General features: G+C 48.1%; 1 protein-coding gene across 2 annotated transcripts in view; it reads left to right on the forward strand.

Annotated features, from left to right (window-relative positions):
• LOC142583430 (uncharacterized) overlaps positions 1 to 22,329 on the forward strand; it is a 1,100,669-nt gene that overhangs the window by 492,174 nt on the left and 586,166 nt on the right. For both annotated transcript variants that reach the window (XM_075693897.1, XM_075693898.1), the window contains one exon: positions 1,283 to 1,381. In XM_075693897.1, the coding sequence (XP_075550012.1) occupies positions 1,283 to 1,381 (99 nt within the window). The remainder of the gene's footprint in view (positions 1 to 1,282; positions 1,382 to 22,329) is intronic.

The following is a 22,329-nucleotide window of genomic DNA, read 5'->3' on the forward strand; positions in this document are numbered from 1 at the left end:
CTTACTCACCACCACCACATCCTGTGGCGCCACCTGCGGACACGAACACTCCCCAACCTCTACTATTCTACTATTCCGCATCCACCCGGATGGCTTCACCCCAAGTTGCTGCTTATGCTCCCAGCCGAGGAATACTCTAACACATATCCTTATGCAGTGCCCGGCTTATCCTCCCACGCCAGGCTAGGAGCTCTCCACGTGGGAGGAATGTGAGGCCAGACGGCGCGCGACGGACCTGCACCGGCAGAATACCGCCACAACGCGGGCTGCAGATATGCTGCAGTGACATAGACTAGCGCACGTCTAAGCGCAGTGGGGCCGTGTCTGCCCCGTCCTTGAAGGCCACACCAGTTGACGTTAAAGTTTCGTCTCTCTCTCTTCGAAACGGCACTGCACAATTTGCGTGACGCATATGATCAGATTGTACAAGCTCAGTGACAACAGACAGCGCATACCATCGATAATATTGCAGTAAGTTCCAACCATGCATGTGCGTCTTGCGCTGAGCGATAACTGAGTGATAAATGCAGCGATATCGCTGAGCAATAAACACGAGCGCAAGAAAGTAAAACAAATGCATTGAATAGACATAACAAGGAAGAAAATCCCAGAGTTAGCTTTGGCAGACGGTCTTAAGGCAACAAAGCTTCGGCTGGGTCTTGTTGGTAAGGCATCGTCCTGCTTGCTGCGCTGTATTGCTTATACAAAGGATAAAAAGAGACAGAGACACACGTGCACAAACTTTCAGCTGTTTATTCTTCGCTACTGCAAGTCAAACATATACACGAAAGGTCACTGTAAATAAAAAGAAAATGAGATGAAAGACGGGAGAAAGAAGCTAATCGACGCATATCTGATTTGATAATGACAGGCATGGCTATATCAAACATCTGTCTGTGAATTGATTTGACTTATGCATAGAGTACCAATAAGAGCTGTAGTAAAACATAAGTGAGCATTATTTAGATGACTAACAAGCTCGATGTCGATCGTAGTATCACGTCGTGGTGAAGCGTTCCTACATAATACAGTACTGGATCAAAGGATCAAGCATATCTAAAACATACTTTCTTCTGTGAATGGAAGTGACGGAAACCCATCAAAATAGAAAAAAGAAACAGATTCCTATTTTGTCTTCCTCCTCCTAAAGCTTGCATGTCCCTTGGCTGAGAAAGTTTTTAGGGCCACTTTAATCACAGCAATGCTATCGCAATATAGACCATTTGTGCGCCTGTTTATTTGTTTAGGCGAACGCCTTGCCCTCGACTTTTCTCCCCCACAGGGTGACGCAGGCGGCCCGGGAACCAAAGGGAGCCAGGGGTTCCAGGGAGCACGTGGTGAGCCGGGGAAGCCGGGCATTCCTGGAGAGAATGGGGTGCCGGTGAGTACGCCATACCGAACTTTGGCTGCTCATCTTTCATGTGGTCTTTGATTGCGTTTATGCATTTATTGCCTAAAGGTCAACGCCACAAAATGTAACTTTAGAATAATAGGCCTATATATATGAGTAATGCATGCTCTCTTGTCAATTTCGGCAAAGTTGTGGGCTGCTACTTTTATCATTTTCTTATTAGCAGCCTTTACATATCGTCCTAGCTATGACGTCCGGATATGACGTAAATCCGAGCTTGCCACCTCTGAGAATTCTCAGGGTGCCGAGGATGGTGCCTATTTCAGTTGTCATGTCGCGAAGCCACATGCTCTGGGTTCTGCGTCACTTCCAGCCAGTGGCTGCGACCTTTTTTCTTCATTTATACCATTTGCACGCTAAAAATTATTTTGCCTTGTCTGAAGAACGTCTCACCAACCTCCCTAAGCAGCCATCCTTATTCAAAAACGTCTACTTTTGCCAACTTTTCGTGAGGAATCTATTTGTTTATCAGGCGCAAGATTTTGCACCGATGAGGCTTTACATCTACATTCTCCGAAACTATGTTTTTTGTGTGGTCCAAAACGCCATTGCAGTTCATTTAACAGTAGTACAGAATCTGCTTGGAGTAGGCTATATTGCTCAGCGAGTTTATTCAAATCTAGGGGGTAGACTTAGCGCGACGTAAGAACAAAGCCAGGTTTGGGGTACGGGTTAGTTGGTTTTCCATTGTTGCAAACATCCCTTACAGCGCATACAGGAACAAGGGAGCAAAAGAACAACGAAGACTTTTGTCTTGGTGTGTCAGTATATATGCGTTTTACTCAAAATAAAAAATCAGTTAGAAGTCAGCTCTTGTCTTCGTAGTTCTTTTGGCCCCTTGTCCCTGTATGCGCTGTAAGTGATGTAAGAACAAAGCCTTAGTAGAAGGGGAGGCTCTGTCCTACTCCCTCCTACTAATACTTTCTTTTCATGTCGCGCTAGTATATACCCCGTCATAGCTTATCGGTAGAGGTCAGCCAGAAATGCTCCTTAACATGAAATGGCTCTAGTAAATCAAGCCTACGGATGCACGGAAAAAGGGCTTCATTAACAATAAACCGTAGCCCGACTCGAAGGGTAGCTGCTCTTGCGCCTGGTCCAAAAAACGAGAGCACATCATGTGCTTCTTCATCATTTTTTTCCAACGAACGGCCTCGCGCGCAGAAGTTCACAAAAGTTCGATTCAAAGAGCACAAGTGTTGAACTGCCCCTTTAATGGTATATCCACCTGGTAATCTCAAGGTACAGGACTTTCCACTATGGAGCTCCTCTAGCCGGAAAATGTTTCATAGTTGTCGGGGTTTGCGGTACTCTTGTAGAAGGACGAAGTCCTTTCCTAATTCTCAGGAAGGAGATCACTAATTTGGTGCTGGGCATTAATCTTAACTACGCGATGTTCTTTGCACAAACACTCCTAGAATGTTTTTCGCCTTCTATCTCGTTGTTCCCACATGGGTATTATACCGCGACCATCTACTGTGATCTTGCCTAGTGCTAGGTCGGGAATTGTAAATTTTCGCTTTCCAATGAGGAAGCGGGACGCGGACAGAGGTTCGACGTCTTGACAGTCGCTCTAAACGTGTCTGATTGTCTCTAAACGGGTGGATGTCTGATTTTCCCTTTATTACCTTTCCCCGGAATTGGTCACAACTTAGAGTTCAGTTAAGGTTGTTTGTAGCTGTTTCTCCGTAAGAGATCCCCTTCGGATGCACATCTACAATGTCAGCTTGACACATCTGACAAATCTCTCGTCAAAACCGCCCCAGCACGGCGCATGATCGCCGATGAATGTCCACTTTATATGATATTTAGTGATGTAGTTACAAACTTCGTTTCTGAATGATTGCCGCAGTCTCGAAAGTTCTTTTTTGCCCTTATTGAACGCTAAGGCCGTGTCTGAATTTGAAGCACAAGCAATTCCCACCACGACACAAGGCATCGGAGAGCCTTGAGAAAGCTTGTGGCAGTCATATGTTCGACTAGTCTGTGGCGCATGGAGTACGCGGACATTCATATACACAGTTTGGCATAGTCATCTAGTTTAACGTAAAATCGACCAATGAAACCTAGTCGTGTTCTAGAAATGTTTAAGAAGTGGTCACTCTTTGAGGTGGTAACGCTGCAGTTAGTGCGGACAGTGGTCTTACGCTTGAGCGCAACCACTGACCTTCGTGACTAACACATAACCTTCCTCACTAGCTTCCATTCCCGTAATATCCAAAATGTTTCCCTTATTTCTAGAAGTGCACCCCGAAGTCCTCCTGTATGAAGAATTGGTCGGTGGTACTGCGAGACGAGGCGCTCGCACTATAGTAGTTGTCCTTTGGTAAGACGACTGGCCATTTTTTATCAGAATATCTATTGCTGAACTGCAGGCGTGCTGTCAGCAATACTTCATTGTTTTCATTTGAACTTCATTGTAGAGGAAGCCGGTCACGTTCCGAAGTGTTGCATCCTTTGTATCCTGAGCTCCTTCAGAGATGCGGTCAATTTTTTCCGAAAAGGCGGAACATTTAAGTTTTCGTTCAGTATAGCTCGCTGGCTTGTGTTGTATTTCCTCTGCATTTATGGCTTCCTGGAAAACTTTGCCGCTTTAGCTTCGAGGCCAATCACAGTTATCAACACGGTCTACTCACGCAACAGAGCTGTATTCTTGGAAGTTTGTAATCGGATTTTCGGATTGCATGGCAATTTACGAGGATGGGGCCCGATGAGGACGTTCCTACGTGGCACTCGGGGGAAGACCGGTAGTGTTCGGCCTAGGGCGTTGTGGCCATTTATTTTGTTGACAACTGAGCCTATGAGGTCCAGTTCACCAGAGTGAGTTTGCGTCAATTGTTGGGCCGATACTCCTCGTGTGAAAAAATCTGCGGGATTCTATTTACCAGGGCAATGGCACCACAATGTGACGTCCGTTTTGCTCGGAATCACCATTACCCTATAGCGAATGAATTCTTGCCATCTGTTAGTATCCTCGGTAATCCAGCAAGGTGGAATCGTTGAGTCCGTCGAAAACATTACGGGTCTTATATGTTCGGCTAGCTCTTAACGAACGCACTTGTACACTCGTTCTGAGACGAGACAAACTAGCACTTTGAGTGTGGCTAGGCTTGTCTCCTCCCCTGGCGCCATCCTGAACCTTCACAAGACTATCATTGAGCTTTTGTCGTACGTATTTAATGCTCTTCAAATGTAACAAGCGGGACCTTAGGCTGACCTACCAGCGTGAGCGAAAAAAATGTACTTCATATTTGTTGACATCTGCATGCCTGCCCGGTCGGTAAAATCGGGGAACCGTATAGCGGCGAGTGGCAGCTGCCCTTCCCAATCAACACCTCTCCTCCAAAGCTTTTGAAAACAGATGTTCATCCTCATTGTGAAAGGCGTCAGCATGCTGAAGGGGTCGTATAGGTGAGGGGTCATCTGTATCAAGAGCTTCTTCGTATCGGTTCTTTGTTGAACAAATTCCATTACGTTTCCCGGACTAAACGACAGTACGTCAGTTTCAGGATGCCATACCAATTGCAGGACTTCCAGTAATCCTGTCAGCTGTCCGACAGGTCACTCTAGAGGTTGCATTGATTGTATGTCAATAACGTGTCCTTCGTTCGAAGCACACTTGTGTAGCTTCACAGATGCACTTACGAATATCTCGGTGGCTTCTGACCGCAGCTTGGATGCGACTTCGACGGAGTCCGCTCCTGTTAAAATGTCGTCACCAAATATGAAACCCCACAGCCGTTCTGTAGTTTCCGGGTGAAAGGCCACGTTTGCTGCAGATGTTGACGGATGGTCGCCACCAAAAGAAAGGGACTATAGCTCGCGCCGAATGGTGAACGCTGGTGGTGTACTTTCGGCATACGCCATATGGCAGCGTTAGACAACGGTTGACCTGGCCTGGGTGCTTTCTCCAACCAAAGGCAGTGCAAAGCGACATGGTCTGTGCTTGTGATGCTTATATTGAAATCGTTTATCAATATCTGCTGTGAAAGCAATCCGATGTTCTTTTGAGGCGACGTAGCACCCCTTTGAAATTGGAATTGATGTTTGTTTCAGAGTACAGGCTGCCGTTAATCGAGAGTTCCATCTTTTCATGGGAGAAAGCATCGAAGTCAACCGTTACTCTTGCTGTAATCGAGAGTTCGACGGAAGCCCGTCTGGTAGGGATGAGAGATGGCAAAGAAAGACGTACACCGACCAAGTAAAACATTTAAAAATACATATGATGACAAGCCCCATAGTGAGCGGGGCTGCCGTATGGAAGCCGAAACGTCTTGTCTTTTAATAAGTTTTGCTTGGTCGGTGTAAGTCTTTCTTTGTCCCGTTACTCTTGTACGTTACACGCGGATTACTACATGATGCGGCGTGTAAAACTTACTCGGCTACCCCATCGCTGGCGTATGGGCGTAAGGCATTCTCTTGTTATTGCAGAAGGTGAAGGCATCAGCGAAGCTTTCGAAGAAGTTGATTTAAGCGCGTTTGTGAGTTTGCTCGGTTGTTGGGGTCTAGAATTGTTGGTTCCCATGGAAGCGAGACTACGTAATGGCGACTGATCATTTTTATTGTACTGTTGAAAAATTGCAGAACTAGGTCTATGTCTTAGGCCTTGTTATGTTCATTAGATTTTATCCCAATATGTTCGAGGTCATAGTAGTCGCCTATGGTGATGTTACCCTCCGTCACTGCCGCTTTGATTACCATTGTCTCGTTGCAGTGCCCGCGGGCGCAGAATAGGCTAATGGTTCGAGCAGAGTCCCGCCTAAGGAAGTCTCTGTGGCTTTGAGTCTTTTTCTCAACTTCCATGTGCTTCCCTTGATCAATGACCAGGTATAGTCACTGTCTATTAAGACGTCGACAGCTTTTGGGCTTTGAACTTGATCGATGTCGGTGAGGTAGTAGCTTATGGGCTCGAGCTTGTCGGTAAAATCTCTACTCGGACATGAAATGAATTGGTCGCAGATCTTGTTCGTGACGAGAGCTTGTATCAGCAGTGACTTGCAACTGCGCATTGAACTCAGAGTTACAAATACTCGCCGGGAAGTCTCCCCGTCATGATGTCCTCCAAAATACCCTACTGCAACACAGTCGTGATCGAGTACGTGGCAATTTAGTTCCTCAGCCAATTGCTCGGTAACAAAACTGTGCTGGCTGCCTCCATCCAATAAACGCTCAACAGTAATTTACTTTCCTCTCCGGCTGCCTGAGCAATAGGTGTTTGGAAGTATGCCAGTTATTTCGAAGTGCCCGTTCCAGTCATCTGGAGTTCTATCTCTTTAGTGAATGTCTGGCGTCCGGCAGTGGCTTTCGTCTCACTAGGGTTGCCCATTTTTTCGCGTGGCGCCGATTGCACTTTCAACAGTTGAAATTTCGTATGCAATCTTTTGCTACATGATGCTGGACGATACAATGGACGCGGTCATGTCCAACTAGTAGGCGTTCTTTTTTTCTATTCTCCGAGAGAAACTGCACACTTGCAGTGCTCGGTAGAATAAGTCGTTGACTCACAGAAAAAGGTGGACACTTCTTCACGAGCGGGTTAGGCAGATGTGGTAGATGGCTCCGTGGTTGAGCGTTTATTACAGGGCACTTTCATTAAGGGCAAAGGGGGCGATGCGGATGTCATGCTATTGCGGAACCCTTTCTTTGCACTTGAACGCGTGCCCTTGTAAAGAAATGTGGATGACTGTTCGTTCTCTAGATTATACTTCTGTCTTAATCAAGAGCAGAAGAGACTTAATGCTCCTCTTCTTTAGCTCGGTGCGCTGTCTTTGATCACCAGTGCTTCCACCTCTTTCCTTTTCCTCCAGTCTCTGGCGGGTAATGGTCTTGTTGTAATCGAGGACAATATTCTTAGGAAGCGACTTCAGGGGATTGGGCAGGTAATAGAAGTATATTGACCTTCCCATATCCCGACAGCCATACGTACACGTGTCTGAGACTTCGTAGTGTGATAGTGGCTCCGAAGTCCTCCAAGGTCGTTGGGAAATCGAAGGGGTTGCAAGTCGATGAGTCGCTGCATGTGATCCAGAATCATTAAGTCGCCCTAAGCAAAGTGCCGTTTTACATTGACAGGGCTTTACTGTAGCTGCGCCGAAGGCTGACAGCATCTTGTGCGTTGTATTTTCGCCGCTTAGTTCACGTTGAAGCGAATAACAGCACGAAGGCCCATTCTCTCGCTGCAACTGCCGCGCTTCCGCACGTCAGCGTTTTGATAGTGTGCATCTGCGGTGATCGAGTGAGATTTGTTTAAATATACCTGTGGATGCGTAACGCCATCCTTGTTAATTTAGGTGACAAGCTAAAGCTATGCGCGTGGCGTGGGCTACGTCGGAGCAAGGCTGAGCTACGGGGAGGTCAATAGGAGCAATTTCGTACGTGACGCCATTCACTTGTTGAAAGACGCCCTAAGGGTCTGAGTAGCGTGAAATTTTTCGGTGAGTCCACAAGGCGACGTATGGTAATAGGCGCGCCCATTACGCATTGAGTAAGGCTTCACGGGCCTACTTCGATACTTCGAAAGAAGCTACATTCCGCGCTGTAACGCTTCGTAAAACAGCAGTTTCGGCGTAGCATGCCAAACGGTCAATAGCAACTACGATCCGCTGATTGCCGTCTGGTGTCAGAAGAAGCGGGCCGTATGGGTCGATGCCGACGCGATCGAAGGGTTTGGCAGGGCACGGGGCTCGAAGGGTTTGGCAGGGCACGGTTGGGTGCCGTTTGCAGGGCACCAAACCGGCGGAAAGTAAAGGTGGTGGTATGCCGCGTTGACAATCAAGAAAGTACCGAACAAACTTTTGCAGGAAATTGTACAAATTGTACATGCGGCGTCAGTAGTAGCGGTGACAAATTCGTTCGTGCGTCTTGAAAACTCCGGCGTGGCCACATTGCGTGACACACATTTGTTACCTTAAGCTGCAGGGAATCACCAGAAGCCACCTAAGGCCTTCAGGAGTGGAATTGCGTTGGCGGAGCGGCTTGTCAATAGTGTCGAAATAAACTGCTTTGCATTGGAGGGTTGGGGATACAGGGTTGGTAGATGATCCAGACAGGCAGTCGAAAAGAGAAGCGATCCACGGGTCACGACGGCGTGCGGTGGCGAAGTCAGAGGAGTCCATGTCGAGAGATGACACGGAGTGTGCCGAAGTGCTTCCGCAGGCTGAGTCTCGAGGTAAAGGTTAACTGGACAGCGCGTCTGTGCCCAAGTGTGTGCGCCCGCTTCGGTATACGACGCGAATATTGTGCTCCTTGATGCGTAGTGCCCAACCGGCTAGGCGGCCAGTGGGATCTTTCAAGTTGGCGAGACAACAAAGCACGTGAAAATCTGCGACGAAGTCGAATGAGTGCCCGCGTAGGTAAGGCAGGAACTGGCCAAGTGCCCATACTATAGCCAAGTACTCTTTTTTGGTCACGCTGTAATTGGCTTGAGGCTTCGTCGACGTGCGACTCTCATAGGCGACTACGTATTCGGTGTAGCTGGCCTTTCGTTGGGTGAGGACGGCACCGGGACCGACCGCGCTGGCTTCTATATGTATCTCAGTTGCAGCTGACGGGTCGAAATGGCGAAGAACAGGTGGGGAGGTGAGAAGACGACGCAGCATAGCAAACGCCGCGTCACATGAAGGGGACCAGGAGGAGAAGTCGGCGTCATCTCTCAGAAGCTGATTCAATTGCGCCAAGATCGATGCGAAATTTAGAGCAAAGCGCCGGAAATATGAGCATATGCCCACATAGCTTCCAAGTTCATTGATCGCCTTAGACTTCCACGATGCCAAGGCATTCACCAACGAGCATGTAATAGGCGCAGAGGGGATTGTAGAATCATGTCTTGCTGCAGCTGCCGGCGATGTAAAGCGTGGCGAAGGTTAGCGGTAGAGCCTTGCTGGTCATGAAGACGTCGGACGGTGTGAAGAGGACGGTTGCATCAGTGATGACATCGCAGGATACCGGTACGAGGGCGAATGAGCTAGGCGGAATATATGTTTCCTCGAGCACGGCAAGCTTAGAAGGGCGATAGCGATCTTCACACAATGATGCGTCACAAAGAGGGGAAAATTCAACTTCGGCGCTTGCGCAGTTGATTACAGCTTTATGACGGGATAAGAAGTCTCGAGTGAGGAAGATGTAATAGAAGCAGGCGGGAGTTTTACGTGATAGTTCTGCGCAAACCCGCAAGGTGGGGAGAAGTAATTAATGAAGGAAAAATCAGACAACCTCCCGTTCGTAGCAGTTGCTACAAAGGAAACCCATACGGGTTCCTCGGAAGAAAAGCCTCCCAAATCAGACCCAATTCGACTACGCCCTGCCATCTGCTAGCCGCCTGGTGAGCTCAGATGGTAGAGCGGCTGCCCCGGAGAGGCGGTGGTCCAGGGTTCGAGTCCCAGAATTTTAGTTCAACTGTGACGCTTTTCTTTCGAGGAACCCGTATGATTTTCCTTTGTACCAACAGCTACGAACTGGTGGGTGTCTGATTTTTCCTTTATTAAGCAGGCGGGAAGATTACTACACTCGACGATATAAACAATCCCGTGAATAAGCACTCGTACACTACGGGCGGCACGTGGCGTGACGTGCTGCGTGCTTGCCGTACGAAGCGATAGTCCAGAAAGCGGCGTTGTCACCTTGTTCAATGAACGGCACAGTTTGGCGGCTATCATATAAACACTGCGCCAGTATCCACAAGAGCGAATGCAGGAACACCTTCTACAAAAATTTCGACCACGTTAGCAGGACAGGCGCGAGGCCTTGGGCAGTTCGAAGGGGACACAGTACTTGCCTCTGGGAGTGCCACGTTCAGTTTTTCTGGTCGAATGGTCTGGGTCGACGACACATTGGGGAGAGCGTGCATCGGTGAGGGAATGGCGAGCGACGTGACCAAAATTCTGGGAGGTCAGTTGGAGATAATTGGGAGAAGGAGCGGCGTATTGGCGGAAGGTGCTCGCTGCCGTACTGGAACGGCCGAGAGGCGTCGCCGAGCGCTTGAGGGTGATGGCAGCAATATCGGGCGACGTGTCCGTGAGTGCAGCAGGAACAATTGTCAGGCGTCCTCCAAAGATTAGCTCGTGGTGCTGTCCAAGATGCAGCATGGGTTTGCGGTGGCACCGGTTGGGACGCGGAGGCCCAACCGGTGGACGCGGCGTTTGTAAGGCAGCGGAGGCCTGTGCAATGCCTTCGCATACGTAAGAGGCGCGGCCACAGGCAGGACTGGCTGCGCATAGGTGAGAGGCGTGGCGACAGGCCGTACTGCCAGCGCAGAGTTGAGGTTAGCGGCTGCAGGCGGCTGGTGGTGTGCAGAAGGGACAACATGAGCGACCTCTTCGGAAATGTGGGGGAGCATGTTTGGAAGACGGGAGGTGGGCCCCCGAGTAAAGGGGACTAAAGAAAGTTGGCGGGCTGCTAGCTCAAGGATGAAGTCCTTGACCTGCCATAAGAATGAGGGTTGGTCGTACATGTTGTCAAGGCTGCCCAACAAGTCGTCGGTTAGCAGAGGACGCCGAGGCAAAGCGCATTGCTTCCTTAACTCATCATAACTTCGGTATAAGCTGACGACTTCGGAAACGGTGCGCGAATTCCTGGCTAAAAGCATCTGAATGCGCCGTCATCAATTTATTTCATTATACGATGAATTCTCTCAGCTTCGGGCATAGCAGCGTTGACTCGTTAACAAAGGTCCACGACATCTCCAATGTAGTTCCTCAACTTTTCTGCCGCCTGCTGTGCTCGGGCGCGCGAGCATTGTTCAGCACGCAGCTTGCGAACAGAGGGACGGCCAAACACTTCCTTAAACGTTATTTTTGAAGACTGAAGAAGTGGGTGCGTCACTTTCGTGGTTGTGAAACCAGACTTGGGTAACGCCAGCCAGCGTAGAGATGACGTGGGTTAGCCTGGCTGGATCGTCCCACTTGTGCGCACTCACCCGTTCGTTATCCACGTCTTCGTCGTCTGCACCGTTAAAGATCTTGGGTTCCCGTTGTCGTGGAACGCTAATGCAGGTGACGGAGTGTGGTGTCAGTGCCATTTGGGATGAGCTGTCGGTCATTGTAAGAGGTAGCGTTCTTGATCGCAGCTCCAAGGCTTCAAGCGACGGGTTTGAAGCCCAGCACCTCCACCAATTGAGAAGAGGTATAACAGTGGCTCCTTGTGCAAAGGCACAGTGACCGGGAACGCGAGGCAGCCCGAAGCACTGTCCAAAAAGACAGCAGTGCGATCCAAGCCGAGCCGCTCCTTGGCGATGCAGCTGTACCGCGAGATACGTCTTATTTACAAATGTGATTACCAATTTTAGAAAAAAGGTATCGGCCTTGGTCGGTGAGGAGTTGTGGAGCGGCACCGTGGTGAAGGATGACCTTCTCTAAGAGGAAGTCGGTGACGTCGGTTGGACAGCTTGTCGGAAGAGACCGGGTGATTGTGTATCGGGTGGCGTAGTCTGTTGCTACAGCAATGCACTTATTTTACGTAAACTGACGTAGGAAAGGGCCTAAAAGATCAACATCTACGTAGAAGAAATGTTCTGATGGTACGTCAAGTGGTTGAAGGCGGCCAGCAGGAAGTGTGGCCGGCTGTTACGTCGTTGACAAAATCCACACCCAGCGATATCATGGCAACGTCGTGGTAAAGACAAGGCCAAAAGAAGCTCCGAGGAATGTGGTCACAAGTATGTGACATGGCAAGGTGACCGGCAGTCGCCACATCCTTAAGCTGGGCGAGAGCAGTCTGACGCAGATGCGCAGGCACAACGGGTCGGTCACGGCCGGTAGGGCGCATGTTGGAACGGTACGATATGCCATCTTGAAGTTCAAAGACGCGAAGGGATGGACCGCGGGTCATTGATATCAGCCGTTGAATAAGACCTTTTGAGAAGGCGTTAGTGAAAGAGGACGGTGACAGGTATACCAGTCTCAGAAACGTCAGGTGGGTCGACAGGATGACGCGCGAACTAGTACGCATCCCGAAGTAACCGGCCGGTCTTGTGTACAACTGAGTAGTTCTGTTCTTAAAAGCGCAGAGCTAAGCGTCCAAGGCACCCAGAAGGATGCTTCAGGGACAAAAGCCAACACAGAGAGTGGCGATTAGTGACAGTTGTGAATGGCTGGACGTACAAATGGCGGCGAAATTTACTCTATGCCGAAGCCAGAGGCAGACATTGGCGTTCAGCGATAAAACACTTGCGCTCAGCGGGTAAAGAAGGCGGCTGGTGTAGTCAATAACACGTTATTGCCCTTGCTGTTTCTGGGCCAGGATAGCTCGAATACCGTGACCATTGGCAGCGGTACGGACTTATGTCGAAGCTGACAAATCGAAGTAAACGACGATGGAAGGGGAAGTAGGCAGCCGCATCAGTTCACGGAAAGCACCAGCTTGCTCAGGGCCCCAAATGATGGAAGCGACTTTCTTGAGGAGCTGAATAACAGGGCGCACAACGTCTGCAATTTTTTTCACAAACTTATGGAAGTAGAAAGCACAGATGCCCAAGAAGGTGCGAACGTATTTCGCTTACCATCGCACGGGAAAGTACTTCACTGCGCGTATTTTATACTGATCAGGGCCTACACCAGAAGAATCGACAAGATGTCTGAGCACATAAATTTTACCACGGTGAAAGTGGCACTTCATTCAATTTAGTTGTAGCCACGCCTCATGGCAAACAGATAGGATCGTTCATAGATGTTCCAGGTGCGTCGCAAATGTCCGATAATAACAATCACATCGTCCAGGTAGCAGGAGCAGATGGATCATTTCAAACCTAGTAAGAGGGCGTCTATCAGTCGTTAAAATGTCGCCGGGGCATACTTAAATCAAAAGGCATCAACTTGAGTTGTTCGAGGCCGTCGGGGGTAATACACCTGGCAGAGACACTTAAGACTGCTTACCTGTGAGAATGCGAAAGCATTATAGTTCTTTTGGTGAAATGTTCCTTTTCTTTCTGCTCGTTTCATGTTTGCGCAAGCTCTTACCTTCCTTTTAATTGCGCCTCGGTAAGCACAAATAAAAACGCGCCAAGTGTCTAAACGGAACAATAACTGTCTCAATGCGCTCGTTTGCCCGCGAAGAGTTCATAATTCAAAAGACCGCTCAGCGGCGTTAAATTGGGCATTATTGCGTTTTACTTTGCACACTTAGTTTATTCACTCATGTTGTGGCTCCTCCACCTACCCATTGGCTGCGCTGCCACGTGCCCAACGACACATGCATAGCTACACAATAAGTCAATAAAAACCGCGGAGCCACCGTGGCGTCGGGGAAGAGTGCTCGTCTTTCACCCCGGAAGCGCTGGTTCGAATCCCGCCCAGACCGAAATTTACCTAATATTCTTTTCCAAGGTAAATTATTGCCTAGACGGCCCTCTTCGTTACTTTCCTCAGATGCCAAACAGCCAAAGTTTGTCCTTCTGTTTACCTATTACGACAGGGGATGCCAATGGGCTGCAAGGATGTTCAAGGATGTTGCTAGAAAGCATTTGTCAACTTCAAGCTTGATGTGTCTCTCAGTACGCGAGACGCGGTAGGGCCGCCGATGGATCGGGTTCGCATCGTCGCTGCTTATTCGATGCTTCACAGCAGATGTTTGTCCTAGAGGACGGTCTCCAAGGTCGAATATGTCCCAGTACATGGCAAGGAATGAATGTAGTTAATGCGCACGCAGGCGACAGAAGGTCTGGAGCAATCATTTTCTTTAAGGCATTCCAGTCTGAAGTAGCAGGAAGTGAAGCAAAAGTTGCACGTGAGGAGCTGTCCCAAGGTAAAGTCAAAATGTAGTAGCCTCGGGCCGGTGTGATTTGCGCAGGCGATACACCGCGCCGGAGAACCTGTGCACGAAGTCTAAAGTTCACAGGCGGAAGACAGGACGTGTTGTCCGTAATGGTAATGATGGTGCGAGGAAGTGCGCCAATATGCGGTAGCAGGGGTGCTATAACGTAAAACTACTCGACGCTTCTCTATTCCAATTCTGCAATCAGCCCTCCGCGATTGATAAAAAACATTTATGGGCCACCCCCACTTCACCTGTCTGTCACGTGACGTCACGAAAACCGCGATAGCTCCCCATCTGATATGATGTGTACACACTCATTATGCATGATTTGACCGAACAAAAGAAAAATAGTTATATCATATTCGACTGCCTTTGCGCCATTAGCCCTCGGCTATTGGTCAAAAGTTTTGGGGCTACACATGCTTCACCTGCCTGTCACGCGAGGCAACGAAACCACAAAAACTCACGGCGTCAAAGTGACGTGCACGCGTTAAAGATGCATTAACATGCCGAAGAAAACTGAATTTCCTTCTGAATACCCGCCAGCTGCCCCGTTCCGAAAGGAATGAAAGATAGCGGCCGCCGATCGCTCAGGCGCTGGCTACTCACACCTGCAGGAGAGCATGGGTTTATTTGCGTGTATTAAAACTTTTTGCGTAGCCGTGCAAGGTTTTCGAACACTTTCGGCACGTTTACGACCTCGTTCTGCCAACTCTTCGTTGCTGAGGGTCCGTTTTAGCGTCATTTTTAGGCTTCCGTTGCATACCGCCGCGATGGTGACGAGCTACCGTAATCTGAATATGGGAAAGCGGACCAATCACCGACGCCGGCACCACTCTCTTCATTCGGTTATCGATTTTCAGTGCAGTGGCTCGGCCCCACGAAATCCCTCACCACTTGAGCGTGCTCCTCGCCTCTTGTGAGCCAATTAGATAAGACAAGCTGCTCCGTGTAGGCAATGTTATTCGTTTTTCAAGCATAGAAAAGTGACCTCCTATGAACGAGGAGAGCGTTTGATTGGTGTGTTAGGCAACCCTGTGGGTGACCGCCTGATGCTCGCGTCAGCGGTTACGCAAATTGGACGTGAGGAGATTGGAATAAAAACATGTTGGAAGAGTTTTACGTTATAGGGCCCCAGGACATACGAATTAGGGGGCACGACGTAGTCACTGTCTGGTATAGGTGGAATGGGTAGGTAACGGCAAGGTGAGGGAGGCGGATATGCTCTGTGGAACATAGACGGATGGCAGTATTATGGGAATGATCAATAGCAACAGGTAAAGCAAGTTGTACAGCACCAGCAGGATAGTCTGTCATGGCGGAATTTGCTCACATAAAGTCAAGCCCAAGGATTAGGCCGTGAGGGCAGTGTTCTATAACACAGAATAAAACAGAAGTATGATGTCCGGTGATATCGTTACGCGCGAAGGAGACCGTTTATAACCCTTACGGATGAAGGGGACCGTTTACTTTAGATCGCGAAGGTGAGCGCAAGAGCAGTCAGCTGGTTTATCAACTGAGCGTCGTTCTCTTGTTTCTTCTTGCACTCGGGACCGCAAGCACGTTCACTGGTCTTCGTTTTCTTCATGCGTAACATTCCTCTCGTCGCAGACGAAGCCCGCCGGGCGAGTCAATCCATGTGTCTTGACGTGAACAGTTTCAAGCGGGCGACATGGACCACTTGTGTCTTGGCAGCTCTTCTACCACTCGCCGTGAGGCGAGCTATGTTATACGTGACTTCCGTGAGTCTGCTAATAATCACAAACGGTCCATCGTAGGTGGCCAAAAGCTTTTGGCATAACCCGCGTTTCCGTACTGGAGTCCACAGCCAGACTAAATCACCAGGGCGATAGGTTACCGGACGGTGGCGAATGTCGTAGCGTACTTTTGATCTGTCCTGCGATGCCAAAGTGCACAAACGAGCAATACGGCGAGCTTCTTCGGCGAGGCAGAGAGTCTCGGCGACAGTGGGATTTTCGTGACTGCAGAAGGGGAAAACAGTGTCGATTGTGTACCGGGGTGGCCGTGCGTACAGCAGAAAGAAAGGGCTATAGCCGGTGGTCTCGTGCTTGGCGGTGTTGAATGCGTACGTGATAAAAGGCAGTACGTCATCCCAGTTCTTGTGGTCGGATGAAACGTACATAGATAGCATGTTTACAATTGTTCGGTTGGTACGCTCCGTAAGCCCATTCGTCTGTGGATGGTATGGTGTCGAGTGACGCAAGGGGGAATCACACAAACGAAGCAGCTCCTCTGCGACGTCCGCTGTGGATTGTCGTCCACGGTCGCTGATGATCACGCGGGGCGGACCATGTCGCAGGATCACATATTGCAGCAGGAATGTTGAAACGTCAGTGGCAGTTGCGGAGGGCACGGCCGCCGTCTCGCAGTAGCGTGTGAGGTAGTCGACGCAAACAACTATCCAACGGTTTCCCTTGGCTGATTTTGGCAATGGGCCTACGAAGTCAATGCCCACTTGTTGGAAAGGCGTGCTTGGAGGCGGGATCGGCTGCAGAAGACCTGCCAGAGCAGTAGATGGCCGTTTGTGGCGTTGACACTGCATGCAGCTGGCCACATACGTCTCAACTGATTGTCGCATTCCAGGCCAATAAAAGCGTTCCTGAATCCGGTAAAGCGTCCTCGCCGAACCCAGATGGCCAGACGTACGGTCGTCGTGCATAGCACTCAGAATCGCTGTGCGAAGGCTCTCCGGCACCACTAGGAGAAAACGTGCGCCAGTGCTGGAAAAGTTCTTCTTATAGAAGAGTCCATCACGTACACAGAAATGGTTTGCTGTCGTCGAGGCGGTCGTAGCGGTGAAGAGCGGTGTTAATTTATCGTCTTTTCGCTGTTCGGTTTTGAAGCAGTTGAAGTGTGGAAAACGCGGCGACACAGAAGCCACGAGGTGATCGAAGTCGTCGGCGTCACAGTCCGTAGTGCTAAGTGGCATACGCGAGAGACAGTCCGCATCAGCGTGTCGTCGACCACTCTTATAAGAGACGGTGAAGCAGTATTCTTGCAGTCGGAGCGCCCAGCGCGCAGGGCGGCCACAAGGGTCACGAAGATTCACAAGCCAACACAACGAGTGGTGGTCGGTGACCACTGTAAAGGGGCGTCCATACAGGTAAGAACGAAACCGCTGAACCGCAAATATTACCGCGAGGCATTCTTGTTCCGTCACAGTGTAATTCTGCTCGGGCCTACTTAATGAGCGGCTTGCATATGCGATCACGTGTTTGCGGCCACCGTAGCGTTGAACTAGGACGCACCAATACCTATGCCACTGGCATCCGTATCGATTTCCGTCGGAGCTGAAGGACTGAAGTGTTGAAGAACCGGTCGTGACGTCAGCAGGAACTTCAACTGACGAAAAGAAGAGTCGCACTCCGGAGTCCACTCAAAGGGGGTGTCCTTTCGTAGCAGGCATGTCAGCGGATACGCAACGTCGGCGAATTTAGGAATAAATCGGCGGAAATAGGAACAGAGCCCCAGAAAACTACGGAGCTCCTTGACACAGCGCGGTGCACTGAACGCTTCAACGGCTGCTGTTTTCTGGGGATCAGGGCGGATGCCATCCTTGTCGACGACGTGCCCAAGCACAAGGGTTTGCCGGTCTCCGAAGTGGCATTTCTTAGAGTTTAAAACTAGACCAGCGTTTCTGCTGCAGTTCAGGACAATATCCAGACGTGAGTTGTGTTCGCTGAAGGTGCGGCCAAAGATGACGACGTCCTCAAGGTAGCACATACAGATGTTCCACTTCAAGCCACACAATACAGTGTCCGTAAATCTTTCGAAAGTTGCCGGAGCGTTGCACAATCCAAATGGCATCACATTAAATTCGAAGAGCCCGTCAGGGATTACAAAGGCAGTCTTCTCCTTGTCGTCAGGATGCATCGGAATTTGCCAATAGCCGGATCGTAAATCTACTGGGGAAAAGTAAGAGGCGGAATGAAGGCAGTCTATTGCGTCATCAATACGTGGGATTGGGTACACGTCCTTTTTTGTTACAGCATTCAAAACGGCGATAGTCGACGCAAAATCTCCAAGATCCATCTTTTTTTTAACAAGAATCACTGGAGCTGCCCACGGACTTGCTCCCTTTTTCATCATTTCGTGCACTTGTTCGTTGATAATCTGGCGCTCTGATGGTGAAACACGATATGGCTTTTGTCTAATCGGATTTGCCGAACCCGTGTTGATGGTATGGCGCCTTCGAGAAGCAGAGATTGCAGGTATATTGTCCTTCTGCGCAAAGTCGAATACCGAAACGAGCTTCGAAAGCACACCCACTAACGTTCGGCGTTCACTCGTGCTGAGTGTGTTATTTACCATCGACAAAAGGGCCGTTTCCGAACAGTGGCCGTCAGGTTCTTCCGGCACATCTGTAAGTTCAGCCACTGATAAGGCCGCGTGTTCCCTGGCGAAGGCTAATTTCATGCCGTCTGATAGTATAACGGGCTCCTTAGAACAGTTTACGGTCCATAAGTCAGTGCGTCCGCCTTTGATCGACACCACACAATGTGGCACCAAAACATTCTTCTTCATACAGTTAAAGTGCATCGGTTCTACGGTAGCTTCGAAGCAGTCGGAATCGGCGCCGCAACAGACAACGTGAACGCAAACGGTAGATGATGCAGGTATGACCGTTTCACCACAAACACACAGTGTAGTTTCGCGATCTACATGGTTCTCCAGGAGTCCTGATGGAATCCTACCACTTAGGAATACTTTTCCTGTGCGGCAGTCGACAGTAGCACCACACTCCCGCAAGAAGTCCATGCCGAGAATAACATCATGGGTCGACCGAGGAATAATTACAAACTCTGTCGTAATAACATGGCCTCCCAAAAATACGTCAGCACTACACACACCAATAGGTCGCAACGGCTCACCACTCACACCACAGAACTTTGAATCTTTCTCCCATTTAAACAAAACCTTTCGCCCTAACACGTGTTTAAAAGAGACACTCATGACCGGAATTGTTGCGCCTGTGTCCACCAGAGCCATCACAGGGACATTATCTACAAGCACGCGCACTTTGTTTTTCAGCATCAACACAGGAGGTATTTCTGTCAGTAGCACGTCTCCAGCGACCTCACCTCCATCGGCCGCGCTAGCTAGTTTTCCGGTGACGAAGGGGACGCGGTGCGACGCAGCGGTGAGGGAGAACGGGGAGCACGACGTTGCGGTGGGGGTGTCAAACTTCTGTCAGATGCTGGGGAGCGATTCCGGGAGCTGCTCGGCCAATACTCGTCGCCAGACGATACGTGTGCTGGCCACAGGGCACCGTGTGGCCGTTCGGAGGGCCGAGAAAACTCTGACGGCTGGCCATACCACGTGGTCATACGCTGGTTGGAAAACCGCGATATATCATCATCATCATCATGATTTTTATTTTCACCACTCGATACAAGGTGAAAAAGGGAGAGCGGGAAAAAAAGCCGAAAATTCTGCTGCTTGACAAAGCTCCGGTCTCCCAGATAGGCACGGTAGCGGCTGGTGTAGCAATACAATCACTCATAAAGTATGGATATAAGAGTATGTTTAAACAGAAATACATAGATATTTTCGTGTTATTACATAGAAACTAGTTATAATACACTTGTGTCAAATAACTCCAAGTATACAATTACAATCTGTTATCTTGCATATTATTATTTAACACAGACTCAGTCGCATATATCATAAGCATGCAAATGCAATGCATACACACACACATATATATATATATATATATACATATATACACATACACATATATACATACATACATACATATATATACATATATACACATACATACACATACATAAATAAATATAACAAATTTCACAGAAGTGTACAACAAACACAAGTTACTATCAGGAAACGTTCTTTCTTTTTTATAAATTAGTTTACATACTTGCAAATACATAAGTGCGTCCACGTTCAAAAACAGAAAAAAAAGATAATCTGCATATAGACTGCTGCTTTTGTGACAGACACTTCGGCAACGTAGCCCACGGCGTCGTTACATCCTCGATTTTTTTTTTCGCGAGGACGCCCTTTACAGCATCCAGTTTACAACCCAAACACTGCCACGAGGTCCGGGCACAATCACTGCCACGGAAAACCTGAATGTAGGAATAATAGTTACAATTGTGGACGTATAAACGCAACCAAAGTACATGATAAGTTCTGCGGAACTGTTAGAGCAGTTAACAATACACATCTATAAGAACAAATCCAATATTTTAGTTTTGTTTAGAGATAGCACATTAACATTTTGTTGGTTGAAATAGTTAAGTAGGGAAGGTAGTGTATGTTTAAGGCGTTGGCAGCCATAATTAGTACGTGAGAAAGGAATCTGCCATAGTGCCTGGTGACGACATGAATATGTACTTCTATTTTGTTGTAGAGTTGCTAGAGTTAGGAATGAGTCGAGTTTTCCCAGCATAGCATTTCTATAGCTTAGTAACGTTTTGAATTTATATATGTCACGGGCTCTGATTATTCTGTTTTGTTGAAAAAGCTCTTGCGTATGCTCGAAAAAAGAAACGTTCGCTATCGCCCGAATTGCTTTCTTTTGAAGTATTTCCAGCATTTGAATATTTTGCGCTGTAGTGTTACCCCATATAAGTGAACAGTAACTGACGTGTGAATGGAAAAGAGCATGATAAATAAGACGCTTAGCTTTAAAAGGTAGTGCACTTAGATTCCGATTTAACACACCAACAACTTTTCGTACCTTTGAGCAAACATGACTAACGTGTTCATTCCAGGACATATGCGCTGTGAATATTACGCCTACGGTTTTTATGGATGACGAAATGTTAATTTTATACGGACCCAACACAATACTATCTGGAAATGTAGAACTTCCCGGAGCATGAAAAATAGCGCATTTTGTTTTGGTTTCATTGAGGATGAGGCCGTTTGCCTTAGACCATGCTCGAAGTCCATAACAAACGGAGCTTGCTATAGGCGTTATTTCTTTTAAATCTTTACCGGTAAAGAAAACAGAGCAATCATCTGCATACGCGACAAATTTACACATATCCCTCACTTGTACAAGATCATTAATGTAATATAGGAGAAGTATTGGGCCAAGGATGCTACCTTAGGGCACACCCGCTGTCAAAGATTTCTTCTGCGACCTGTACTCATTAATTTCAACAAACTGATGTCGGCTTTCTAAATAAGATCGGATAAGTTCAAGTGTTATTCCTCGGAAGCCATATTTTTCCAGCTTTATCAGCAGCAATTTGTGTTTGACCCTATCAAAGGCTTTGCTGAAGTCTAAGTATAACCCTAAAGTCAGAAATTTTTTTTCGATGTTCTCTAGAATAAGCTCCTTCTGTATGCTTAAAGCAGTTTCTGTAGACCGCTTTTTCTTAAACCCGTGTTGAAAGTCGGTTAGCAGGCTATGTTTTCGCGAAAAATTATCAATACGAAAGTTGACAACTTTTTCGAGTCCCTTTGATAGCACAGGAAGTATAGATACAGGCCGATAATTGCTAATATTATTTTCGTCACCTCCTTTGTGAACAACGATTACCCTCGCTACCTCCATATTACGCGGGAAAACTCCGGTTGACAGGGAAATATTAAAAATGTGCATTATTGCAGGTGCAAGTAAGTCTATGACGTACTTAATTGCACTAATTTCTAAGTCATCTACGTCTCGACTGTGGCTATTTTTCAAGGACGAAAACGTTGTAATCACCTCAGGGATGTTAGTAGGCTTTAGGAATAAAGATTCTCTTAATGAGTCTGCATGCATTGTATCTTGAATGTCGTGATCTACGCATCCTACTTTAACAAAAAAATTGTTAAAATGGTTCGCAAGTTCTGTACCACCTACAATAGTGCCATCAATGTTCAATGTATCTGTTCGTGTATCGACTGACTTCCGATTTAGTGTTTCATTTATTTTTTTCCATACTTTGTTACTTCTGCGCATGCAATCATTATTAAATATACGGCTGTAGTAGTAATTTTTCGCCTTTTCTTTTTCTTTGTTCAATTTATTCCGAAACTGTTTATATTCTTTCCACTTTGACAAGTCCTTCGACTTGATGAACGATTGATAAAGCTTCTTTTGTTCGTTGATTTGCGTAATGATTTCTTTTAAATCCATGGCTTGCGCGACTTTTCTCGACTCCGATAGTTTTCAAGCGGGAATGATT

This window comes from Dermacentor variabilis, chromosome 5 (assembly GCF_050947875.1).
Source record: "Dermacentor variabilis isolate Ectoservices chromosome 5, ASM5094787v1, whole genome shotgun sequence".
Classification (NCBI taxonomy): Eukaryota; Metazoa; Arthropoda; class Arachnida; order Ixodida; family Ixodidae; genus Dermacentor; species Dermacentor variabilis.